This window comes from Rousettus aegyptiacus, unplaced genomic scaffold (genome assembly GCF_014176215.1).
Source record: "Rousettus aegyptiacus isolate mRouAeg1 unplaced genomic scaffold, mRouAeg1.p scaffold_m13_p_12, whole genome shotgun sequence".
Classification (NCBI taxonomy): domain Eukaryota; kingdom Metazoa; phylum Chordata; class Mammalia; order Chiroptera; family Pteropodidae; genus Rousettus; species Rousettus aegyptiacus.
Window position 1 is genome coordinate 42,234,597 of NW_023416287.1, and position 20,649 is coordinate 42,255,245.

The following is a 20,649-nucleotide window of genomic DNA, read 5'->3' on the forward strand; positions in this document are numbered from 1 at the left end:
ACCAAATCCTCGATCCAAATAGCACAGTCTTGATTGGTCAATATAGAGTTGCTCTGATTGGTCAGTGATTATATCAATGAGACTATAGCTATGTAGCGCCGATTGGACAGGGAAAGTCCCTGTCCTATTGGTTGAGTTTCTACCCTAGGAGCTCTCTTATAAGGGTTAACTCAGACAACAGGATCACAGCGCAGGAGGCCTCCCATCTGTTGCTCTTCACTGAAATGCAGCTGCATGTAAACAATGGCTTCTAGATTCTAGTTATAAATTTGCACTCAACTAACCAAAGGAGTCCTTCTTAGCAGGTATATTATTTTTAGGGTCAACACATGCATGCCGAAGTGTTCAGGGGGAGTATACTGATGTTTGTGACTTACTTTGAAATGCATTAAAAAAAATAAGGTGAAATGATGGATGGATAGTAGGATGAACAAATTGGTAAATACATGATAAAGACAGTAATGATACTAATAGTAGAATCTAAGTGATAGATATGTGAGCACTCACTACATAATTCTTTTAATAATCTTTTATCTATTTGAATGAATGTTGGTACAAGGAATAAGAAAGGTGTTGTCTCTGCACCATTTATTTACTAATCCATTTAACTTACTGTTTTAAAATGATCATATATCAATTCAGTGTTGTATTTCATATCTAGAGTTCATATTGACAAGCAGATTAATATATTGTAGTTAATTTGTTGAACAAATGTGCAGCAACATTGTTCTGAAAAAGAAATGGGCCATCACATTTACCTTTACATTCACATTCAAATGCAAATAACTATAAAACTTGGAGAAAAAAAAACCATAGAAAAATCTCTGTAACCTAGTTAGGTAAAGAGTTTTTATGTATGACACCAGAAACACAACCCATAAAAGAAAGAAAATAGGTAAATTTGATTTTATCAAAATTAAAAGCTTTTACTCTGAAAAATACTGTTAAAATAATGAAAAGACAAGATATAGACTATGAAAAAATATTTGCGAATCACACCTCTGACAAAGAAGTTGTATCCAAAATATATTAAAAATCTCTCTAAAACCAATACTTCATACATATTAAAATGGCTGAAACCCAACAAACAAACAAACAAAACCACACACATTAACAAGTGCTAGTGAAGATGCAAAACAGCTAGAACTCTCCTTAGTTGTTGTTGGTACAGCCACGCTGGAAAAGTTTGTCATTTTTCTATAAATTTAAACAAATAGCATATGACTCAGCAATCCTACTTCTGGGTGTTTACTACAAAGAAATAAAAACTTACGTTAACACACAAACCTATGCATGTAAGTCACAGCACTTATTTGTAATAACCAAAAACTGGCAACAAATGTCCTTCAGTGAATGAATGAATAAACACACAGTGGCACTTCCTTTTCATGGAATATTATTCAGGAATAAAAAGGGATGAACTGCTGATACGAACAGCAACCTGGATGCATCTCAAGGATATTGTGCTGAGTGAAAAAGGCCAGTTTCTAAAGGTCACATACTGTCTGTTTCCATTCCTATAACATTCTCAAAAAGACAAGTGTAACAACAGAGATTGTTGCCAGAGGTTAAGATTGGGGGAAGGAGGTGATTATAAAGCGGCAGCAGCAGCATGGTGGAGTTTTTTTAATGCGATGAAACTTTCCTGTATCCTGATTATTCTTGTAGTTACATAATCTATAGCTGCAACATACCCCTAGAACTACATACAACAAACAAAGGCGAGGGCATGGGTAAGCCGTGAAATCTGATTAAGGTCTGTGGTTTAGTCAATAGTCTTGTACCAGTGTCAGTGTCTTGGTTTCAGTCATTGTGCTCTGCTTAAGATATATTGTAGGGCACATGGGAACTCTCCATTCTATCTTGGCAATTTCAATGGAAACTTTGTTCTATTTTCAAAGATTTTATGTGATTTTAAAGTTGTTTCAAAGTGTGTCTGTGTATGTACACTTATGTTTATACATATACACACATATGATATATATGTATATTGTATAGTCATTTTTAATGAATTTTAATATACCCTCTATAGTCATTAAACTAACTAAAATACATACAACTTAAATTCATACTTACCTTTCAATAAAGCAGAATATTTCAGAATGGTAAAGAAAATTGGGAAATTTTCATAATTTTTAGAAAATGGCTGATATCTTATTACCTAGAACACCCCAGCCAATCCCTTGATATATAACCAGAGGTTTACTATAATTGGATTTTGCAGAGAAGTAAACTTAGGTTTGGAAAATATTCTGACTCTTACAAACTAGGGAGCCTACCTGGGTTACTGGTGTTTCTGGATGTGAGGGGCTGTAGTCCATGGGCCAGAAGCAAGGGGCTAAGAGAGAGTGGACCAGGCAGATGGTTTCTGGAATCACCTAAACACAAGATTCTCCCTGTTCCATGTTTCAGGCAGTTGGTTTTTCTCATTACAGAGATGGAAGATATAAATTCATGATCTCTCATCACACTGGGGTAATTGGCTTTGATAAAAGCCTGAAACTTTGAGAAGATAAAGGAAACATTGAACAAGTCAGATGGGGGTTCCACATTCTACCCACTCTAGAGAAAGAAATACTTTGTTCTCACTCAAGCCAAAGAGATATCTGGTATCCTGGGTTGAGGACAAGCCTGAACAGGGGAAGGGGAGTAGAAATGGCCACCGATGTCTTAAAGAAAGGGGCACTATGGTGTTTACCTGCACCACTCTTACTGTATCTAGAATAATTCCTGACAATCACTAGGTCTCAGAGACTATTTGCTGGCTGGCTGGAGAGTTGTGGATGAATAGATGTAATGTTGTTCCCCAGACTAGCCTTTTGTTCCTGGGAGGGTTCACATCCTACCAGTCTCCTCCAACTCCCAGCCCACCCATCCTCATCCTCCTCAGCCTGAAGTTTTATCCATTGTTCTTCTCTGAGATCTTGAGGTTGGACATCCTGTGGGTAGGATCACTGTGGACACTGATGAGCCATCCTCTGGAGATTTCCCTAGGAGTCCTTTTTGGCATGGGCCCTGGCAGTGGGCTCACAGTTGCTCTGTCCTTTGAGAAGATACCTCTGACTGTGCACAGAGTCCATACTTTATTCTGGAAGCCACCTTTGGCCTATTCGGCTCAGGCACATCCTTTTGAGGTGTTTGGTGTGCTGTGACCCTCTGAGCAGGTGTGTGATACCAAAATGTCACTAAGTAGCTTCTCTGTGGAAACATGAAGAGGACAAACTTGATAAAACCTAACTGCAATGTAAAATTCATGTATCAGAAAAAAAGTGAATTCAGTATTTTTTCCCACAATGCTCACAGTGTTTACATTAAAGCCCAATAGAAAAAAAAGACATGAAATGTTTAATCCCCAAAGGAAAAATATTCAATTTAAAGTATAATTTTTTCCTTCTAAAATGGCATATGTGTGAAATAATTTTAGACTTACAGAAAAATTGCAAGAACAGTGCAGATCATTCCTGTATACTTACTTGTTACCTCCTTCTCTTCAGTATTACTAGTTTACTATATGTATTCTTTCTTTCTATCAATATACATGTATTTCTGAGCTATTTGCAAGTAAATTACACACACAAATAAACTATGTGTATTTTTTTTAAAGTTTCAATTATAAAAGTCAGGAAACTAAAATTGTTCCAATTCTATTACCTAATCTATACATCTTATTCAATTTTAAAAAATTCTTTCAATATTGTTTTTACAGCAAAAGGAAAATAATCATGTCCATGATCTTGACATTTTTGCTGAATACACATCAGTTATTTTATAGACAGTACTCAATTTGGGTTTGTCTGATAATGATTCTTTTTTATTGGATTTAAGTGACTGCATATTTGGCAGGGCCACCACAAAGGTGATACATGCCCTTCTTGGTGCCGTCAAGAGGTCCATAGCATCAGCGTGTCACATCCCTAGTGGTGGTAACTTTATTATGTATTGAATGATGCCTGCCAAGTTTCTCACTGGCCAATTGATTGTGTTTCTTTGCAATTATTAAGTATTTTGTAGGGAAGCACAGGTATTCTATTAGCCATTTACCTACTAGGTTTTAGCATTCTTCGACGAATTTCTAATCCCATTATTCCTTTTTTGTTGTTGTTGTTACTTGTTTTGTTATGTTATTCTTTCTTCTTCTTTTTTTTGATATTTACTTTTAACATTTTATTTTTTTCTTTTTCCCCCTTCCTCTTCCCCTCTGGTAATCACTAGTCCATTTTTCATGTCCATTAGTTTCTGTTTGTACTGTTCACTTGTTGCTTTATATCTCACAGATAAGTGATATCACGTGATTTTCAACCTTTTTTGTCTGGCTTATTTCACTTAGTATAATTATTTCAAGGTACATCTGTATTGTTCCAAATTACGAAAAAAAAAGGATCAAATCAAAAAATGGGCAAAGGACCTGAACAGACTTCTCCACAGAGGACATACAAATGACCAACAAATATATGCTCAACATTGCCTGCTATTAGGAAAATGCAAATCAAAACCACAATGAGATACCATGTCACACCTGTTAGAATGGCTATCATCAACAGGAGAAGTAATAACAAATGTTGGAGAGGATGTGGAGAAAAAGGAACCATCATACACTGCTGGTGGGACTGCAAATTGGTACAGTCACTATAAAACAGAATGGCGCTTCCTCAAAAAACTGAGAATTGATCTATCATATGATCCAGCAATCCCTCTTCTGAGTATTTACCCCAAAGTCTTGAAAACCCACATCAAAAAAGATATTTTTCACATTGATGTGCATAGCAGCATTATTCACAGTTGCCAGGACATGGAAGCAACCAAAGTGTCCTGCAAAAGATGATGGGCTAAAAAGCTGTGGTACATATATACAATGGAATATTACTTGGCCATAATTTCTTTTATATGCATTAGTTGGCATTCCACTTTGAGAAAGGGTTTTTCCTTCCCCCATATTCATTATTTTATCCATTTATTACTTTGTTTCAGGCTGGACCATTGATTTTTATTTTATCTAATGAGTTACTACCACATTTATTACAGCATTTATTGCATATTTATTTTGATGCTCACTTTGTTATACTTGACAGCAGGATTCCCTTCATGTTGGCTTGTGTGCCCCTTTGAAGCAGCTCATCATTGTTTAATCATCTGTTATCATCATTTCCTGGTACAGCAAGCTATTCCAGATGTGTTTTGTACATTGCCAGCCCTATCCCTGAAATCAGCTATTACTCCAAAGAGCCTTTTGTGTTGGAGATGACATTTATAAACCAACATCCAAGTGCTAGATGTGCTAATTGCTACTTGGGGAACAGAGTGGGTGTCATTATTTCTAGATCCTCTCTGCAGACGGAGCTGGGAAATATACATATATGTACATAAACATATCTATATAATAATGTATGTACATATACACATATATATTTTTATGTATTTGTAGACAGATAAAAACTGATACCCTCAAATCCAATTCATTCAGTTCATATTGATATCCTTCAAGTTTTTTAAAATACAGTTGACATACAATACTAGTTTCAAGTACACAATGCAGTGATTAGATGTATACACATTTTATGAAGTGATTCCCATGATGAATGAAGTACTCATTTGACACCATACATAGTTACTACGATATTATTGACTATGTTCCCTATGCTGTACTTTACGTCCTCATGATAATTTTTATAACTGGCAATTAGTACTTTTTTAATCCCTTTCATCTTTTTTGCCCAGCCCTCTACCTCCTCCCACCTAGCAACCATCAGTTTGTTCTCGGTATCATGAGTCCGTTTCTGTTTTGTTTTGTTTGTTTGTTTTGTTTATTAGATTCTACACATAAGTGAAAGCATATGGTATTTGTCTTTCTCTGCCTGACTTTTTTCACTTAAACTAATACCCTCTAGGTCCATCCATGTTGTTGCAGATGGTAAGATTTCATTCTTTTCTGTGGCTGAGTAATATTCCATACCACATACATAATATATATGTACCATATCTTTTTTATCCATGCATCTATCAATGGACATCTAGACTGTTTTTGTATCTTGGCTATTGTAAGTAATGTTACAATGAACATGGGGTGTGTATTTCTTTTCTAGTTAGTATTATGGGTTTCTTCAAATAAATATCCAAAAGTGGGATAGCTGGGTCATATTCATTGTATTCCATCGTGTGAATGTATCACAGTTAATGTAACCACTCTCCTCTTAATGAGTATTTACGTCATTTCCAATATTTTACAATTACCTATACTGTAATGAATAACGTTATGCATAAGTATTTTATGTTATTGGAGTTGAATCTTCAGGATAAATTCATGGAGGTGAGTTTGCTGGGCCAAAACATGAACATGTATTTAATAACGTTCTTTATCAACAAATGTTTCCAAAATTTTGCGCCAATTTGTATTTCGATTAGCCTGTTTTCCTGCAGCCTAACAAACAGTATGGCTTGTGATTTTTAATTGTCAGTAGCTCGATAAGTGAGAAATGGTATCTTAGTGTAGTTTTTTCCTTTCTCTAAGTATTGTGAAGTTGAGTATCATCGTACCTGGACTAAGGTGAAGCAAGCAGAGTGCCCAGGCCATGAAATTTAGGAAACACTTAATCTCAGACACTAGCCCTGAACTCAGAGGGCCCTGAATATAAGGCTGACGACAATGACAAGAAAGCTGGGCTAAGAGTTAAGCCTTAGTTCCCATCTTCACCTTCAAAGCAATCCAAATCTACATTGTCAAAACTACTTTGGATTGAAAACCGTAAGGAACTCGGTGGATTACCTGTTGAGGTTCTCAGACAAATGTTACATAAGTGGAAACAAGAATATTTTAAAAAGACAACCATAGCCTTACACAATAACATATGTAGCTCTTATGTGCAGAAAATCACACATGCAAACAATGCAGATTTTAATGAGGGCTACTGGATTAACAGTTAATGTAACTTGACATTATACAGCTTTCAGTTTTGAACCCAACCCCTGTGGGAGTCATAAAAGACTGTTTTTATTTATCTCCTGTTCACTTGGATAACCCCTGGTTTTCTTAAGCAGTGAAAAGTGGTCAGAATTCTGCATAGCCTGGCTTTGGGTAGCCCTACACTTTCACCTCACACCATTTTCTCTCACTTTATATAGACTCATGTGTGTACAGTGCTCACTCTTGGCCCAGGGCCTTTGCACTTGCTGCTCCCTTTGGTTCCAGGTTCCTTGCTGGCATCTCAATTTCTTCACAAAATCCAATGTCCTGTGTACAATTCGATTATATCCATACTATGAATACAATATGAGAGTGAAAAATAATATATTATTTATATATTATATTAATAATATAATAATATATTATTAACATACATTGGTTGCTTGCTATATGCCCAGGTCACTTTTACCTGATTCATGTAGTGTTGTTTTACACCAAGTTTTAGAAAGCTTTGTTCAATTCTGTCTTTGAAAACACACATTGTGTATTTATTCTTTGCACTTATTTATTTGGTAGTAAATAAGGTTTATTATCCTAAATGTCCACCATGTTCCTGTGTGTCCCACATCTTTTCACCCCCTCCTAGATGTTTGCTGAGTGTGGTGGTCTTGCTCCATATAGTGTTGCCATGATTGAAGGTTTCAGGGCATCAAACACCAACCATTCCTCCACAGGTTCTTCAGCAGGTGTTCTCAGCCCCTCATCAGGTACTACCCTCATAGGAAAAGGATGATAGCCTGACCTCCTCCTACATAAGGACTTTATATAAGGATATGAATCCTGGCCTGCAAATTATGTGAGCATGTCTTTCCTCAGAGGTGGCCTTCATCCAATAACTGAAAAAAGGTGGTTCATTCAGATAGGCTTGGAATGGTCTCTCTCTAGCTTCCTGAAGTCCCAGCAGCACCAGACTCCAGAAGTCCACAGAGGTACCTGTCTTGGTAACACACCCTTATTGGCTGTGTTCTCTGTCATACCTCACTTCTCTTCTCTCCCAGGATTTCCTGTGGTTACCTCCAAAGGAACCAATTGTAGGCCAATCCTTTACTCAAGTCTGCTTCTAGGGGTAACCAAAACTAAGATAGGTTCCAAAAAAAACATTTTGCTATGTTGTTTCCCAGAGCACTTCCAGATCACTGGAAGACCTAGCCTGATAGGGGAAGTCATACAGGGAGCTGTTTCCTAATATGACCATTAGATTGAATGAATGCCTGTAGCTAGGTGGAAGACAAGTACTTACATTATTGACTAACAGCCCTCTAGTATAATTGTCATCATCACACTCCATCCTCACAAAGACAAACCAGGATCCATCCACAAAGGTGAATCTTAATTAATTTTGCTGCATTTGGCTCCAGAATATTATAGACTCCAGGACCATAACAATCTTTAGATGATAATGAGTCACTCCTCAGACAAGAGATGAATTTGAATTTTGTCCAGGACAAGTAACCATCAACAGAAGAATTTCTCTCTTGACCGCAACTCTGTATGAAGGAATACCAGTCTATACCAGTCTCCCTAGAGTGTGCAGATTTGGCTATGGAAACCTTAGCTGTGTGTCCCCCAGCCTCTAGTTTCCTTTGCTGAAGTTGCTGTCTGAGTATAGTAAATGCGAGTGTAGCCTTGCAGGGACTCTTCCTAGACTTGCCTTCTGGGAAACTGATCCCTGCCAGAAAAGGCTAAAACATTTTTTAAAAGGGAATTAAAATCTCAAACTGATCAAGTCTATTGATCATGGGACTATCCTAAGAGCTAAGACCTGAAGCCCCTATCACAAAGGAGGAAAACAAACTTTGAAGAAATAGAACAAAGAGCACTTTTTCTGAAGGTGACCCACAACAGTATGTCTGTTTAGTTTCCACCCTCCCACTTTTGCACACTGACATTGAGTCTATTTGCAAATAACCTCCTTAAATATTTACGATCATCCACTCTGACCCCAGAATCAAATTGGGAACTTCCAGAAGAGAAGACCAAGGCTGGAAGTGACCATCGAAGGGTGACTAATGCAGATCTGCACGCACCTTGTTTACAAAGACATACCAAAAATTACGGGCCATGGAATTGGATCACATTTATTCCTGAAAATGCAAAACACGGGTGTTGTATTTAATTTCTCTTCTGAGTTAACATTATTTTCCCCCATCTTAAGAAAATTTCATTTTTAAGCTCTTAGTTGGATTAGTGTCTTCTAAAAATGCTTCCCTCCTCAAGAAATATAAAATTATTTAGATACTACCAAGAAGCCAAAAGAAAAAGTTTACTTCTGAATGACTTCCATATTTTCTTTTTTTTTTTTTAACTGAGAGCCAATAGTTTTGTAAAAGTTTTTCTGAAAGCCCAACATGCAAAACAAGAAGAGGTGAAGCTGTTTGGGTGCAGGCACCTTTGGAAACTGAGGCCTGTCCATCCTTTCACAGGAAGGACACCTTTAACAGATGACCCAAGCCCACTGCATGAACTGTAGCATGAAAGTGTCCCTCTTAAAATGACAAGTGATGTCTATGGCCATGCTACCCTGGACAAGCCCGATCCCTTCTGATTTTGGAAGCTAAGCAGGGCCAGGCCTGGTTAGTACTTGGATAGGAGATCGCCTAGGAAGACCAGGTGCTGTAGGCACAAAAAAAAATAAATTTAATTTAAAAATAAGGGATTGTAAGCTGACAAGGTCCTTGCAATCTGAGGTCAAACAAGGGTTGCCTCGCCTAAAAATAAAAATAAATAATTTACAAATGATGCTGCTACTTGCATCATGTCCTCTGTGATGTCCCACCACAGATGGCCAGGTGTGTTTTCTTCATTTTCAGGAACAAAGGGGGCATAGATCTAAATTACTGTTACGGAAGCCAACTCAAACATGTTGCACTTAGAAATAGACATTTATTAGAAAATATTTTGTCCCCATTTTTTACTTACCCAAGAGATTTGGTTAATGGAAACCTGGTTAATAAAAAATAACCCAATTTCAAGATTTTAGGATTTAAAATAGAAAGTAAAATATATTTGGCATTTTAGTGACACTGCACATAATTTCATCTTCCTATGATGATCCAGGGCACTAGTTTGGAGGTGATGATTATTGAGTGTTTCTGTGAAAATCTGGTTGAATCTGATTTGGGCTATCATAGTGCAGGACAGGGGAGGGCTCATCTATAAAGCATGTGCTTTAAGCATCACATACTTAAAAGAGGCTAGGGGCAAAAGTCTGGTTTCATAATCTGCTTTACCCCTTGTTCAGGCTCCCAGATCCTGAACTCACAAATTCTTTGGCCTTCGCTGAACACCAGGAAGGGATTGACAGACATGAACTTGGAATTCTTTCTAGGATGGTTTCTACCCATGTAGTGAAGAATATTATGGCCCCGATCCTTAGACTATCTCCAGACCCTCACTGCTCACTGGCTGTTCACTCTCATCAGTGCCCCAGGCCCATGACACTGCCGACCCTTCTCTCCTCCTCCCCTCTCCCTTTCACCTCTCCCTCACAGGTTTCCTTAAGGGGTCCCCAAATCCACACCACTTTTGGGAAAACAATGGGGCTCCTCTAAGCTCCTTGCCCTGTTCTCTACTTGGTCCATCCAGATGTAACAATGTGCTCAACAGACAAGCTCTATTTAAAGACATCATTTTTAAGGTCCCAAAGTAGTTTCAGTGTTCAAATAGAAGGGCTTTGTTGGCTTACTTTTGCTTCCATCTCAAAATAGTTTCTATCTACAAGAAGCTTGCTACCTAGTAGAAGAAACTAAATTATATACCCAAAATAATTAGTTAATAATTATTAGTGTTTAGAAACTAAAATGTGGTTTCCTTGCATTCCATGTTATTGAAACCCCAGATCTCTATACATCTTTGCATCTGCAAGCCATGTGTGCATTACATAGTGTCCTCAGCAGACATCTGTGGTTTTTGTGTGATCTGATTTGAAGTAAAGGGGAGGCCAGTGGGTTTCAAGGTATTGGGGAGAGCCTGATGTGACAACAATGATTTCACCTGATCTTCTACAGCCTACAGAAAACCCCTAAGTGGACACAGATGGACCTTTGTGGCCCACCTTAATGGTTCAAATGAAGCAAAATGGTCCCAGTGCTGGCCCCGCAAGGACATCAGACCTCAAAACCCAGACATTGGCCTTGCAAACATGGCTCACATGGAATTATTTCCTTCCTTGGCAGAAGAAGCTCTTTCAGGTATTGACCTGCCTGGGGTATCAAAGGTGCTTACCTATACTTCTCCAGTCCTCTGATGTAAACAGAAATGTCATGTTTCACAATGACTGCCCAGACCATAGAATATCGAGTGTGCCCCTGAGAGGCATGCACAGGTTGGGGAGCTTCCTCCACTTGCCTGCATTCTGGCCATAGTTTATTCTTAATTTTATTCATCATCTGCCCTGAGTAAGATAGCCTTGTACCTGACAGAGTCATCATTCTCCCCCATCTTCCCTGTGGGCTCACCTAAATGAATAGTTAAAATGTGCGTCCTGGAGTGCATAGGAAAGTCATTCAGGTGGGGAAGGAGAGGAGCCAAGGTGTCTTTTAAGGACTGAAGACAGTGCATTCATGGGCTCTGATAAGCCCAAAGGAAGCCCAGGGCACTCTGGGTAAACTCTGGGAGCTTCACTGCTTCAGTTGGTGCCATTCGTGTTGTCTAATGACACACATGAATACTTAATTTTTTTTTCAAATGAGTACATTAAATGTCTAGTGTGTGCCAGGAACTATTGTAGGCACTCAGAGTATGACTATAAATAAGCTATATAAAGATTTCTGCCTTCTCGGTGCTAAGAGTAAGGGAGTCAGATAGTAAATAAGCCCATGCCCACCAGGCAGTTAAAGGAATAGGGGTGGGAGACAGCTGTGACAGTCTGGCAGGGTATCTGAGAAAGCTCTAATGAGAAGTGGAATTTGAGCAAAGCTCTGAATGAGGTGAGGAAGCTAGTCATGTGTACGTCTGGGGAAGAGAATTCCGGGTTGAGGGAACGGCAAGAGCAAGGACCCTGAGGAAGGAGCATGCTGGGCATGTTGGAGGAATTACCAAGGGCTCCTGTGGGTGGAAGAGAGGGAGATCAGAGTTAATAGGGGTCATACCCTATAACAACAGCAAAACAGAACTTCCTGATTTGATGGAAATGCTCTACATCTGTGCTATTTAGTGTGATAGGCACTAACAGCCTCTGGCTACTAAGCATAGGCATATGGTAGTGTGACTGAAGAACTAATTGTTAGGTATACTTGATTTTAGATAATTTAAGTTTAAATAACTCCATGTGGCTATGGCCGCTGCACTTGTCAGCACAGATGCGGACATCATGGGCAGCTCTGAGGCCTCTGATCTTGACTCGCAGTGAGACAGGTCCAAGGGACAAGTGGTCATGTCTGACCTGCATCTCAGTAAGCTACTTTGGGTAGTGTTGGGTTTCTTCAAATCCTGTTCCACCAGCTGCTCATTGGGCAATGGACATGTTCTATGATTTCTCAATGCTGAGTCTCAAGGAAATCATATTCCACAGGGTTCTTTGTGAGGACAGAGGGAAAATAGAGACCCCTGCACCTGTTAGCACATCTGTACCTTTATAATTTCCATTGCCAAAGAAACCTCACTTTTTGTAAAAAAACAAAACAAAACAAAACAAACAAACAAAAAACCTGAAACCCAGAAATGCAAAAAGAAAGAAAAAAGTCAATGATATGCCTATAATCCAGAAGCATCTAATTTCTGCCATAATAAAAGAAATGATATATTGGCAATAAATAAACATCTGTACCATTATTTTTCATGACTGTGTAAAATTCTACATAGAATTATTTCGTAATTTTTCTGTTTTTAAACAGTATTATCAGGAACACTCTAGAATGAACACTTTTACATTCTTGTACATGTGGTTCTAGAAAGTGAGTTTCCCTAGGAAGCCCTGGATTCTGGACTGCTCGAGGTCTAGTCCTGTTTCATGTCCTGTACTTTCTGGGCTTCCTTTCCTTGCTGTTTGGTGCACAATGCCCATGGCCACTTGTAGTCTGTTAGTGAAGGAAAGAACATAAAAATAGCTAGGCTGTTTTGTATGCTCTGTAATTTGTTGGAATCTATTTTAAAATCTATTTTAATCAAAATTGATTAATTGTTTTGGTGTCATGTAGACACAGCTTTGCAATTTACAGAGTGTGCTTCACTTATACTTCTAAATAAAAATCTGTGAAGGTTTTGGGGTGTATCCTGAAATCTAATTCTTTACTTCATGTGGATAGTGGTGTAATTCTAAGTAGTTTCCAAAGACAAAAGTCTATGCTGCCAGCATGCCTATGTTGTCTGGGACAGCAGTTTACACAGTACTGGCTCTTTGATTGGGAAAACTTTCAACTGGCCACTATCATCACTGGCCTCCCTGTCACTGCCATGGAACAATCTAGTCAAGAAGTAAAGTCATCAGAATCCCTGGAGCAGAGGAGGCACCTCATCTTTGGAGAAGCAATTAAGACAAAATGGAATTTTCTTATAGCCATGTTTTTGGTGTTCAAACACAGCATATAATACAGAGCTCTAGAGTGAGAAACCACCGACTGGATGGATTTTAACTTCTCAGAGCCCAACTTTGTCCTTGGTAAAATAAAAATAACAATAAAATAAAGGAACAACACCTATTTCCAGAGTTGCTGTTAGAATCCAGCCAGCTCAGGTATATAAAACTGTTTGTGAAAAAAAAAAATCCCTAAATAAATATCCACAGACAGAGCTGTGTGAGGACACTCACCAGAAGCATCTTCACTCATCAGCGTGAAGCTCATTATAGCTCAGGGTCTGAGTTGAGGGCTAGAAAAAGTGGCTGTCCTTTCAGTCCTGGTTCTCTACCTCTCCAAGGGGGCTCTTTGGACATGGCCTGCCCTGGTATCATCACTACGAGTTCCTCCCTTCCCAGAATTTCATGCAGAGGGACCTTCGAAGTGCAGCTCAGCCTTTCCGACATAGCCCTGACACTCCACGTCACTTATTTCCAGAGCAAGGGTCTGGAGACCATATAATTGATACAGCGACTGATCTGTGGAGAGAAACAGCTATAAAGACATTCAGACTCTGCCTGGAAACACTACACAGCCATCATTTGAATTAAAGATTTCGACTTCCCAGCAGCTGGCAATTGTGCATCTCTACCCAGGCAACCCTCAGTCTACCCATGAATCTCACCCATGAATTATGCATCCCTGAGGGCTATTTAGTTCTATTCTCTGACAGACATAAAGACGGTAATTTTCATTTCCCTTTATTGTTTAGGAGACCATAAGGGAAGTGATGCTGCAGAGTAAAAAGACTATAAATTTCACAGACACAGCTCTGTGGGGGAATGTTGTGTGGCCTAACCTCACCAGTGACAGTGACTAACCTGGGCAGAGACAATGCCCGCCCAGCAGGAGGAGCTGGCCCTTTCTAAAAAGTGATGCCTCAGAGCTCCTTTCCTGCAGGTCTGTTGTGAACAGGTGCTGTGTAGATAGTGCTCGCCCACTTCCATCATGGGACCCTCCAAAGAAGGTCCCTGTTTGTGATTTGAGTAAGCACATCAGAATTCACCTGTTTTCTCTCAGTCAGCTAGATGAAAGAAGTCCTAACAGGAAGCTTCTATCATTTTTCTACAGCACCAGAGCTGTCTACATGCTGATTAGAGACTCTTATTGGCATTTTATGTGCATTTTAATCAACCAAAATAAAAAAAAAAGTACCTTTATCACCTGTGGGCTTCATCTGTGTCTGGCTATTAGGAATGTCAGATGAGGCAAGAGGGACACTGCTGTGATGGTCTTAATGTCAGTGGCATTCATGTAGGTGTTAGACTCACATGAGTACCCACCTAAGTATTTGTCTGACACCTCAAGTGACTGCCTCTGAAGCCACCTGAGGAAGTGGCCAGCAAGCACTGCAGTGCGGTCCAGAATGTCTCCAGCCTGCAACAGGAGGCCACACGTATAATAACCTCCTGTAGCTGACGAAGGAAGCTAGAAAGCTAATGACCCTCTTTCAAAAGGAAATGCTCCATTTCCTTTTTAGAAAAGAAAAGCTGGAGTAAAATGTGACTCCATTTCTGTATAAAATAAACACATACGGTAGCCCTAGTTTAAGATGAGTCTGTGTGAGTGTGCCATGTGCTAACGAGGAGAAAATTTGCAGTGGAGTGCCCAGCAAATGGGATAATCAATTAAGACAAAAGCATCCTCTACCCAGGCATATAGAAACGGAAGCGCATTGGCAGGACCCAGCCCTTTAGCATCATGGAGTGCTGGTATACCCTCTGAGAGGAGGTTTGGTCAGTGTTGAAATTATCCCTGCTACTTTTTAAAAATCCCTGTCTTGGAATAAAGAGGAGAATCTACATACTGGTATGTGTGCCTTCTGAGAGTGCCAAAGTCTGTCCTCTGATAGATTAGACCGTTACCCCCACCATCCAGACCTCCATCCCAAAATCTGTGACGTAATTAGCTTCTGTAAAATTTTATCTTCTGAGGGATAACCCAAGAGCCCTGTACCTGGAAGTTTTCTCTTCCTTTTATTGGCAAGAGTTCTCTCCTCTGGGGCATTCTTCCTGGGAGCAAGTACTTGCAGGCAATAACAACAATAGTGACCTTCCTGAGGGCTTCTCTTTATTCCAGGTTCCACCTCCACATCCAGAGCGCTTCGTAGACTGGTTCCTTTATTAATCTTCTCTTCTCCTCTTCCATTCCTACACATTTCTCTCTTGCAGAGCAACTACTCAAGTGATACCGAGAGCGAGGACAACTTCCTCATGATGCCCCCACGGGACCACCTGGGCCTCAGTGTCTTCTCCATGCTCTGCTGCTTCTGGCCTTTGGGCATTGCGGCCTTCTACCTGTCCCATGAGGTAAGGCCTTCCTCCATCAGTCGCACAAGTGCATCACACCCAGGCTAATGAGGAGAGCCCAAGAAGCCATTCAGCTCATGCCACCAGTGGGGTCTGTACTTTACAGTTGGAGAACAGGCACGAGGAGGTCAAGATCCCCTCATCTCATTGTCATTGTGGGACTGTCCCGTGGCCCCTGGGGAAAGGTAGGCAATCTTTAGGAAGAGGGTTGCATGAGAGAAACAGGCATCCACTAGGAAAAAGCAGATAGTTTGGGGAGCTTGGAATTCAAGTAGGCACTTGGACCCTATCAGTGAGATTGACCAAGCACTGGGAAGCACCATGCCCAGGGTGAGGATGTCTGACTTACTAAGAAAGGAGTCAAGGGTATTGTTTTCTTTGTGAAAAGCTCATGCATATACAATAGATTCTAGTTTCACAGCAGCCTGTATATTCCTTCCAAATTTTTGTTGTGCTAGAGGAAATGGTGTGGAGTGGTCATGCTCACTCACAGCCTCCTGGGAGTGAGTCTACTGAGGGAAGGCTTTACTGCCTCCCTCCCACCCGCCCCAAGCAGGAGGGCACTGTTAACATTGGAGCTGTATTTTAATTGTCAAATCTTAGAATGCAATTGGCATTTTTACCTTGGATTTCACTAGGACAAGTGTTACCTGTTCAAAGAGATGAGAGAAGACATCCTATAAAAGAACCTGCAGGGTACCTGGAAGAAGTGAGCCCTGGATAAATGGGGGCAGCATGGGGAAAGATTGCCTATGCGGCAGGATTGAGAAGCTGTCCCTGTCCTGGCTGCTCCACAAAGCTTGGGGTGCAGCCTCTGTCTCCGAAGCAGGGCAAACTATGCACAAGGTCTTCATCTGAAAGATTGTAATTATAATAAAAATCAAGGCCACAGTTGCAGAAACTGGCATGTAGAGTCCTTTCCTAGAAAATAATTTTATTTTTGACAATGTAAGAACCTGTTAGACTTGGGCCTGATGAGTCATGGTGTTTAATACCTTCAATGATAAAGAGGATTCTGATTATTTGTTCGACAGTGAGTGTAAAGCACAGTTTCTGGGGAGGCCTCTGGTCACATTTCTTAAAGTTGAAGGCCAGAGTATAGGGGCTGCCTTCACTGTTGGAATAAGAAGAGAACCCTAGGGATCCCTGGCTCTCAGTCCTTTTCTTCATTGTGCTTTGAGGGTGGATTTCCCTCCAGTGGGACCACAGCAGAGAAATCTCTGGAGATGAGTGCCCTTCACAGGGCTCACATATAAATCTTTCCACATGGGAACTCCCAGGCTGATGACAGGCCCACGCAGCACTCTCCTTTACAGTCCACAGCTGGGCTATGCTGCAGGCCCAAGTGCAACCATACCTGGCACACAGGCTTGAGCTCAGCCACAAGGGTGCCATGCATGCTGTTTGTGCCTCTACAGCCTGACTACAGACAAAATCTTCAGCAGGCATTTGAGGGGAGGAGCGAGCTCCTAAAGGAAGAGTGCGCACACACGATAGAATGGACAGAGTCTGAGAGTCATTCCACTAAATTAAACCAGTGCTTTCCTGGGCAAGCCAGCTAGGAAACCTACACTGGGCACTGGAGAGAGGCAAGCCAGAGCCATCTCTCCATGGGGCTTTGTGGTTGCCGCCAATGCCTCCTGCTACCCAGAGGTGCTGGGGGTTAGGACACTGGTGTCAGAGCAGATCAAGCAGCATATTGATGAAGCCAAGACTACCATACTCCAAGTTCCAAATGCTTTTCACAAGGAAATCTTTGACATCAGTATGACTTTAGTTTCTTTTTTCTTTCACCACAGATCATATCTCACTTAGTCACTGACAATTAGATGGTGACTGCATTTTGTCAAAATAATCACTCAGTAAGGTCAAGAAAACACATGAAGCCATTCCAGGAAAATAAAAATCTCAGTGTTTGGATGACATGGGGCAGCAGGAGACAAATTAACAGGATCCTTGAACTTACAAAACCCAGGATATTTTTTGTTTTGTCCTATTCTAGCTGTGTCCAAGTCAGAAAGAAGTCTGCGCAAGGTTTCTGGAAAGCAGCAGGAAACCAATATTGTCAGTACACATATGAGTCCTTAGGTGAAGGGGCACCTGGAAGGAGACATAAGATCTTTTCTCCAAAAGATTTTAAAATATAAAAAAGGTATTAAGTAGTAGTAACAGTAGTCATAAAGTGTGTAAAGTGGGTAACATGTTGCTCTATTAGATGCTGGTCCGTGTTAAGTACTGTGCATCTAGCTTCTCAGGGAGTGGTCCTAACAGCATTGACAGCCCCAGCACTGTTAGAAATGCACATTGCCTAGCTCCACTGCAGGCCTGCTCAACCAGAGACTCAGGGGATGGGGCACAAGAACCTGCATTTGAACAAGCCCACCTGTTAGTCCAGATGCTGCTTCAATTTGAGTAGTACTGTTGCACACACGTGATCTCATAGCAAGTCTGTGATATGGCACTGTCATAACATCATTTTATGGCCATAAATTCAGGGTTTCAATGCGGTTTGGTGATATCCTAAGGCCCGAATTGGCTGGCAGTGGGCTGGGACTGCCAGGACAGTCTGCCTCTGAGACATCTCTGAAGAAGGCAGCTGCTTGGGCCTGACTGTGATGAAAGACTCAATGTGGAAGCCCATGTAGAGGATGAGTGTAGCATTTTTTTACAACTTCATTTTATTCTAGCCATTAATTGTTTGATACAGTGCCCCATGCAACCACTTTATAGAGAGGAAATTGTTGTGTGCAATTTTGGTAGATATAGCTAGGATAATGTTGAGGATAAAAATGAATCCATAATTTGCTGAGCGACTGCTGTAAGTGTTTTAATGGGCACATTTTATCTTATCTAAATTTTCAATGAGTCTAAAAGTGAGAAATTATTATACCTATTTTAAGGATGAAAAAAACCATGAAGTTTCAAGGGATTAATTTATAGAAATCAGAGAGGTAGTTAAACTGGGTACATGATGCAAATATAAAAAATTCTAACCCTTAAAATCAAATTTTCTGTAGTATAACTTTGACTTTTATCTGTTTGAAAACAAAAATAGAAGCAGAGTGCTTATTTCTAAATCCAGTACACCACCCTACTTGGAGGTTGATGTAGTGAGGAAGAGAAGCCCATTCTAAACAGGGCTGTGATGTTTGCCCCCAGCACCTTTACTCAATCCCAGCTTGAGGATGAAGCTGAATGCCCTCCTCAAAAAAACTCTTGGGCCTGGAACTGGGCATTGGGCAAGCTTGAGGATTACACGCCCTGCATCTACTGCAGTGTCTTCTGCATTGGAACCCTTATGATGTTACCATTTCATTTCATTCCGTAAAGTGTTCCTTTTTTTCACTAACTGCAACATTATAACAATAATTAAATGCAAAAGGGATTCTAAAAATCAGATTATGTAAGAAACAAGAAAAAATTCAAATAAACAATCTAACCTTACACTTAAATGAACTAGAAAAAGAACAGCAAATAAAACCCAAAGTGAATAGAAAGAAGGAAATAGTAAAGATCAGAATGGAAATAAATTAAATAGAGTCTAGAAAAACAATACAAAGATTAATGAAATCAAGGGCTAGTTCTTCAAAAGGATAAACAAAATTGACAGTCCCTTAACCAGACTCATCAAGAAAAAAAAAAAGAGTACTCATAAATAAATCAGAAATGAAAGAGGAGAAATAATTATAGACTCCACAGAAATACAAAGGATCATAAGAAAATATGAGCAATTATATGCCAACAAGTTAGACACTCCAGATGCATTCCTAGAAACACACAATCTCTCAAAACTGAATCAAGAAGAAACAGAATATCTGAAATGATCTATTACCACCAATAAAATCAAACCGGTAATCAAAAACCTCCTAAAAAACAAAAGTCTTGGACCTGATGGCTTCATAAGCAAATTTTACCAAACATTCAAGGAATTAGCACCTATTCTTCTCAAAATATTCCAAAAAATTCAAGAAGAGGGAAGGCTCCATAACTCCATTTATGAGACCACCATTACTTTGATTTCAAAACCAAACAAAGGCATTAAAAAAAAACTATGGACTGATATCTTGGCTCATTGGGAAAAGGCTAAAAGCATTTTCTTTAAGATTAGGAACAAAACAAGGATGCCCACTTTCACCGCTCCTCTTCAACACTGCATTGGAAGTAGTAGCCACAGCAATAAGAAGAGAAAGAGAAATAAAAGGTATCCAAATTGGAAAGGAAGAAGTAAAACTGTCGTTATTTGCCAATGACATGATACTATAGAAAACCCTAAAAATTTCACCAAAAAAACTGCTAGAACTGATTAGAAGTCAGTAGCATTTTTTATACACCAATGATGAACTTTCAGAAAGAGAAATTAAGAAAACAATCTCATTTACAATTACATCAAAAACAATAAAATATCTGGCAATAAAATTAACCAAGGAGGTAAAAGGTTTATTTTCAGAAAGTTATGTCATTGAAAAAAGATTTGAAGAAGATACAAATAAATGGAAGTATATATCATGCTCATGGGCAGAAAGAATCAACATCATTAAAATGGCCATACTACCCAAAGCAATCTATGGATTTAACGCAATCCCTAACAAAATACCAATGGCATTTTTAGAGAGCTAGAACAAATAATCCTAAAATTTATATGGAACCACAAAAGACACTAAATAGCCAAAGCAATCTTGAGAAAGAACAAAGTTAGAGATATCACACTACCTGATATTAAACTATACTATAAGTCTACAGTAATCAAAACAGTATGGTATTGGCATAACAACAGATACGATGATCAATGAAACAGAACGGAGAACCCAGAAATAAATCCACGTCTATA

At 39.6% G+C, this 20,649-nt stretch overlaps 1 protein-coding gene and 1 pseudogene across 6 annotated transcripts in view; both read left to right on the forward strand.

Moving 5' to 3' along the window:
* Positions 1-20,649, forward strand: part of SYNDIG1 (synapse differentiation inducing 1) — a 233,321-nt gene that overhangs the window by 127,357 nt on the left and 85,315 nt on the right. For 4 of the 6 annotated variants that reach the window (XM_016126170.2, XM_016126169.2, XM_016126172.2 and 1 more), the window contains exon 3: positions 15,684-15,821. The exons of 1 other annotated variant lie outside the window; for it this stretch is intronic. In XM_016126170.2, the coding sequence (XP_015981656.2) occupies positions 15,684-15,821 (138 nt within the window). Of the gene's footprint in view, positions 1-15,683; positions 15,822-16,459; positions 19,220-20,649 lie in introns of those variants that run through there. One more of the 6 variants, XM_016126173.2, reaches the window with a different exon arrangement.
* Positions 9,462-9,580, forward strand: LOC118610271 (annotated as a pseudogene).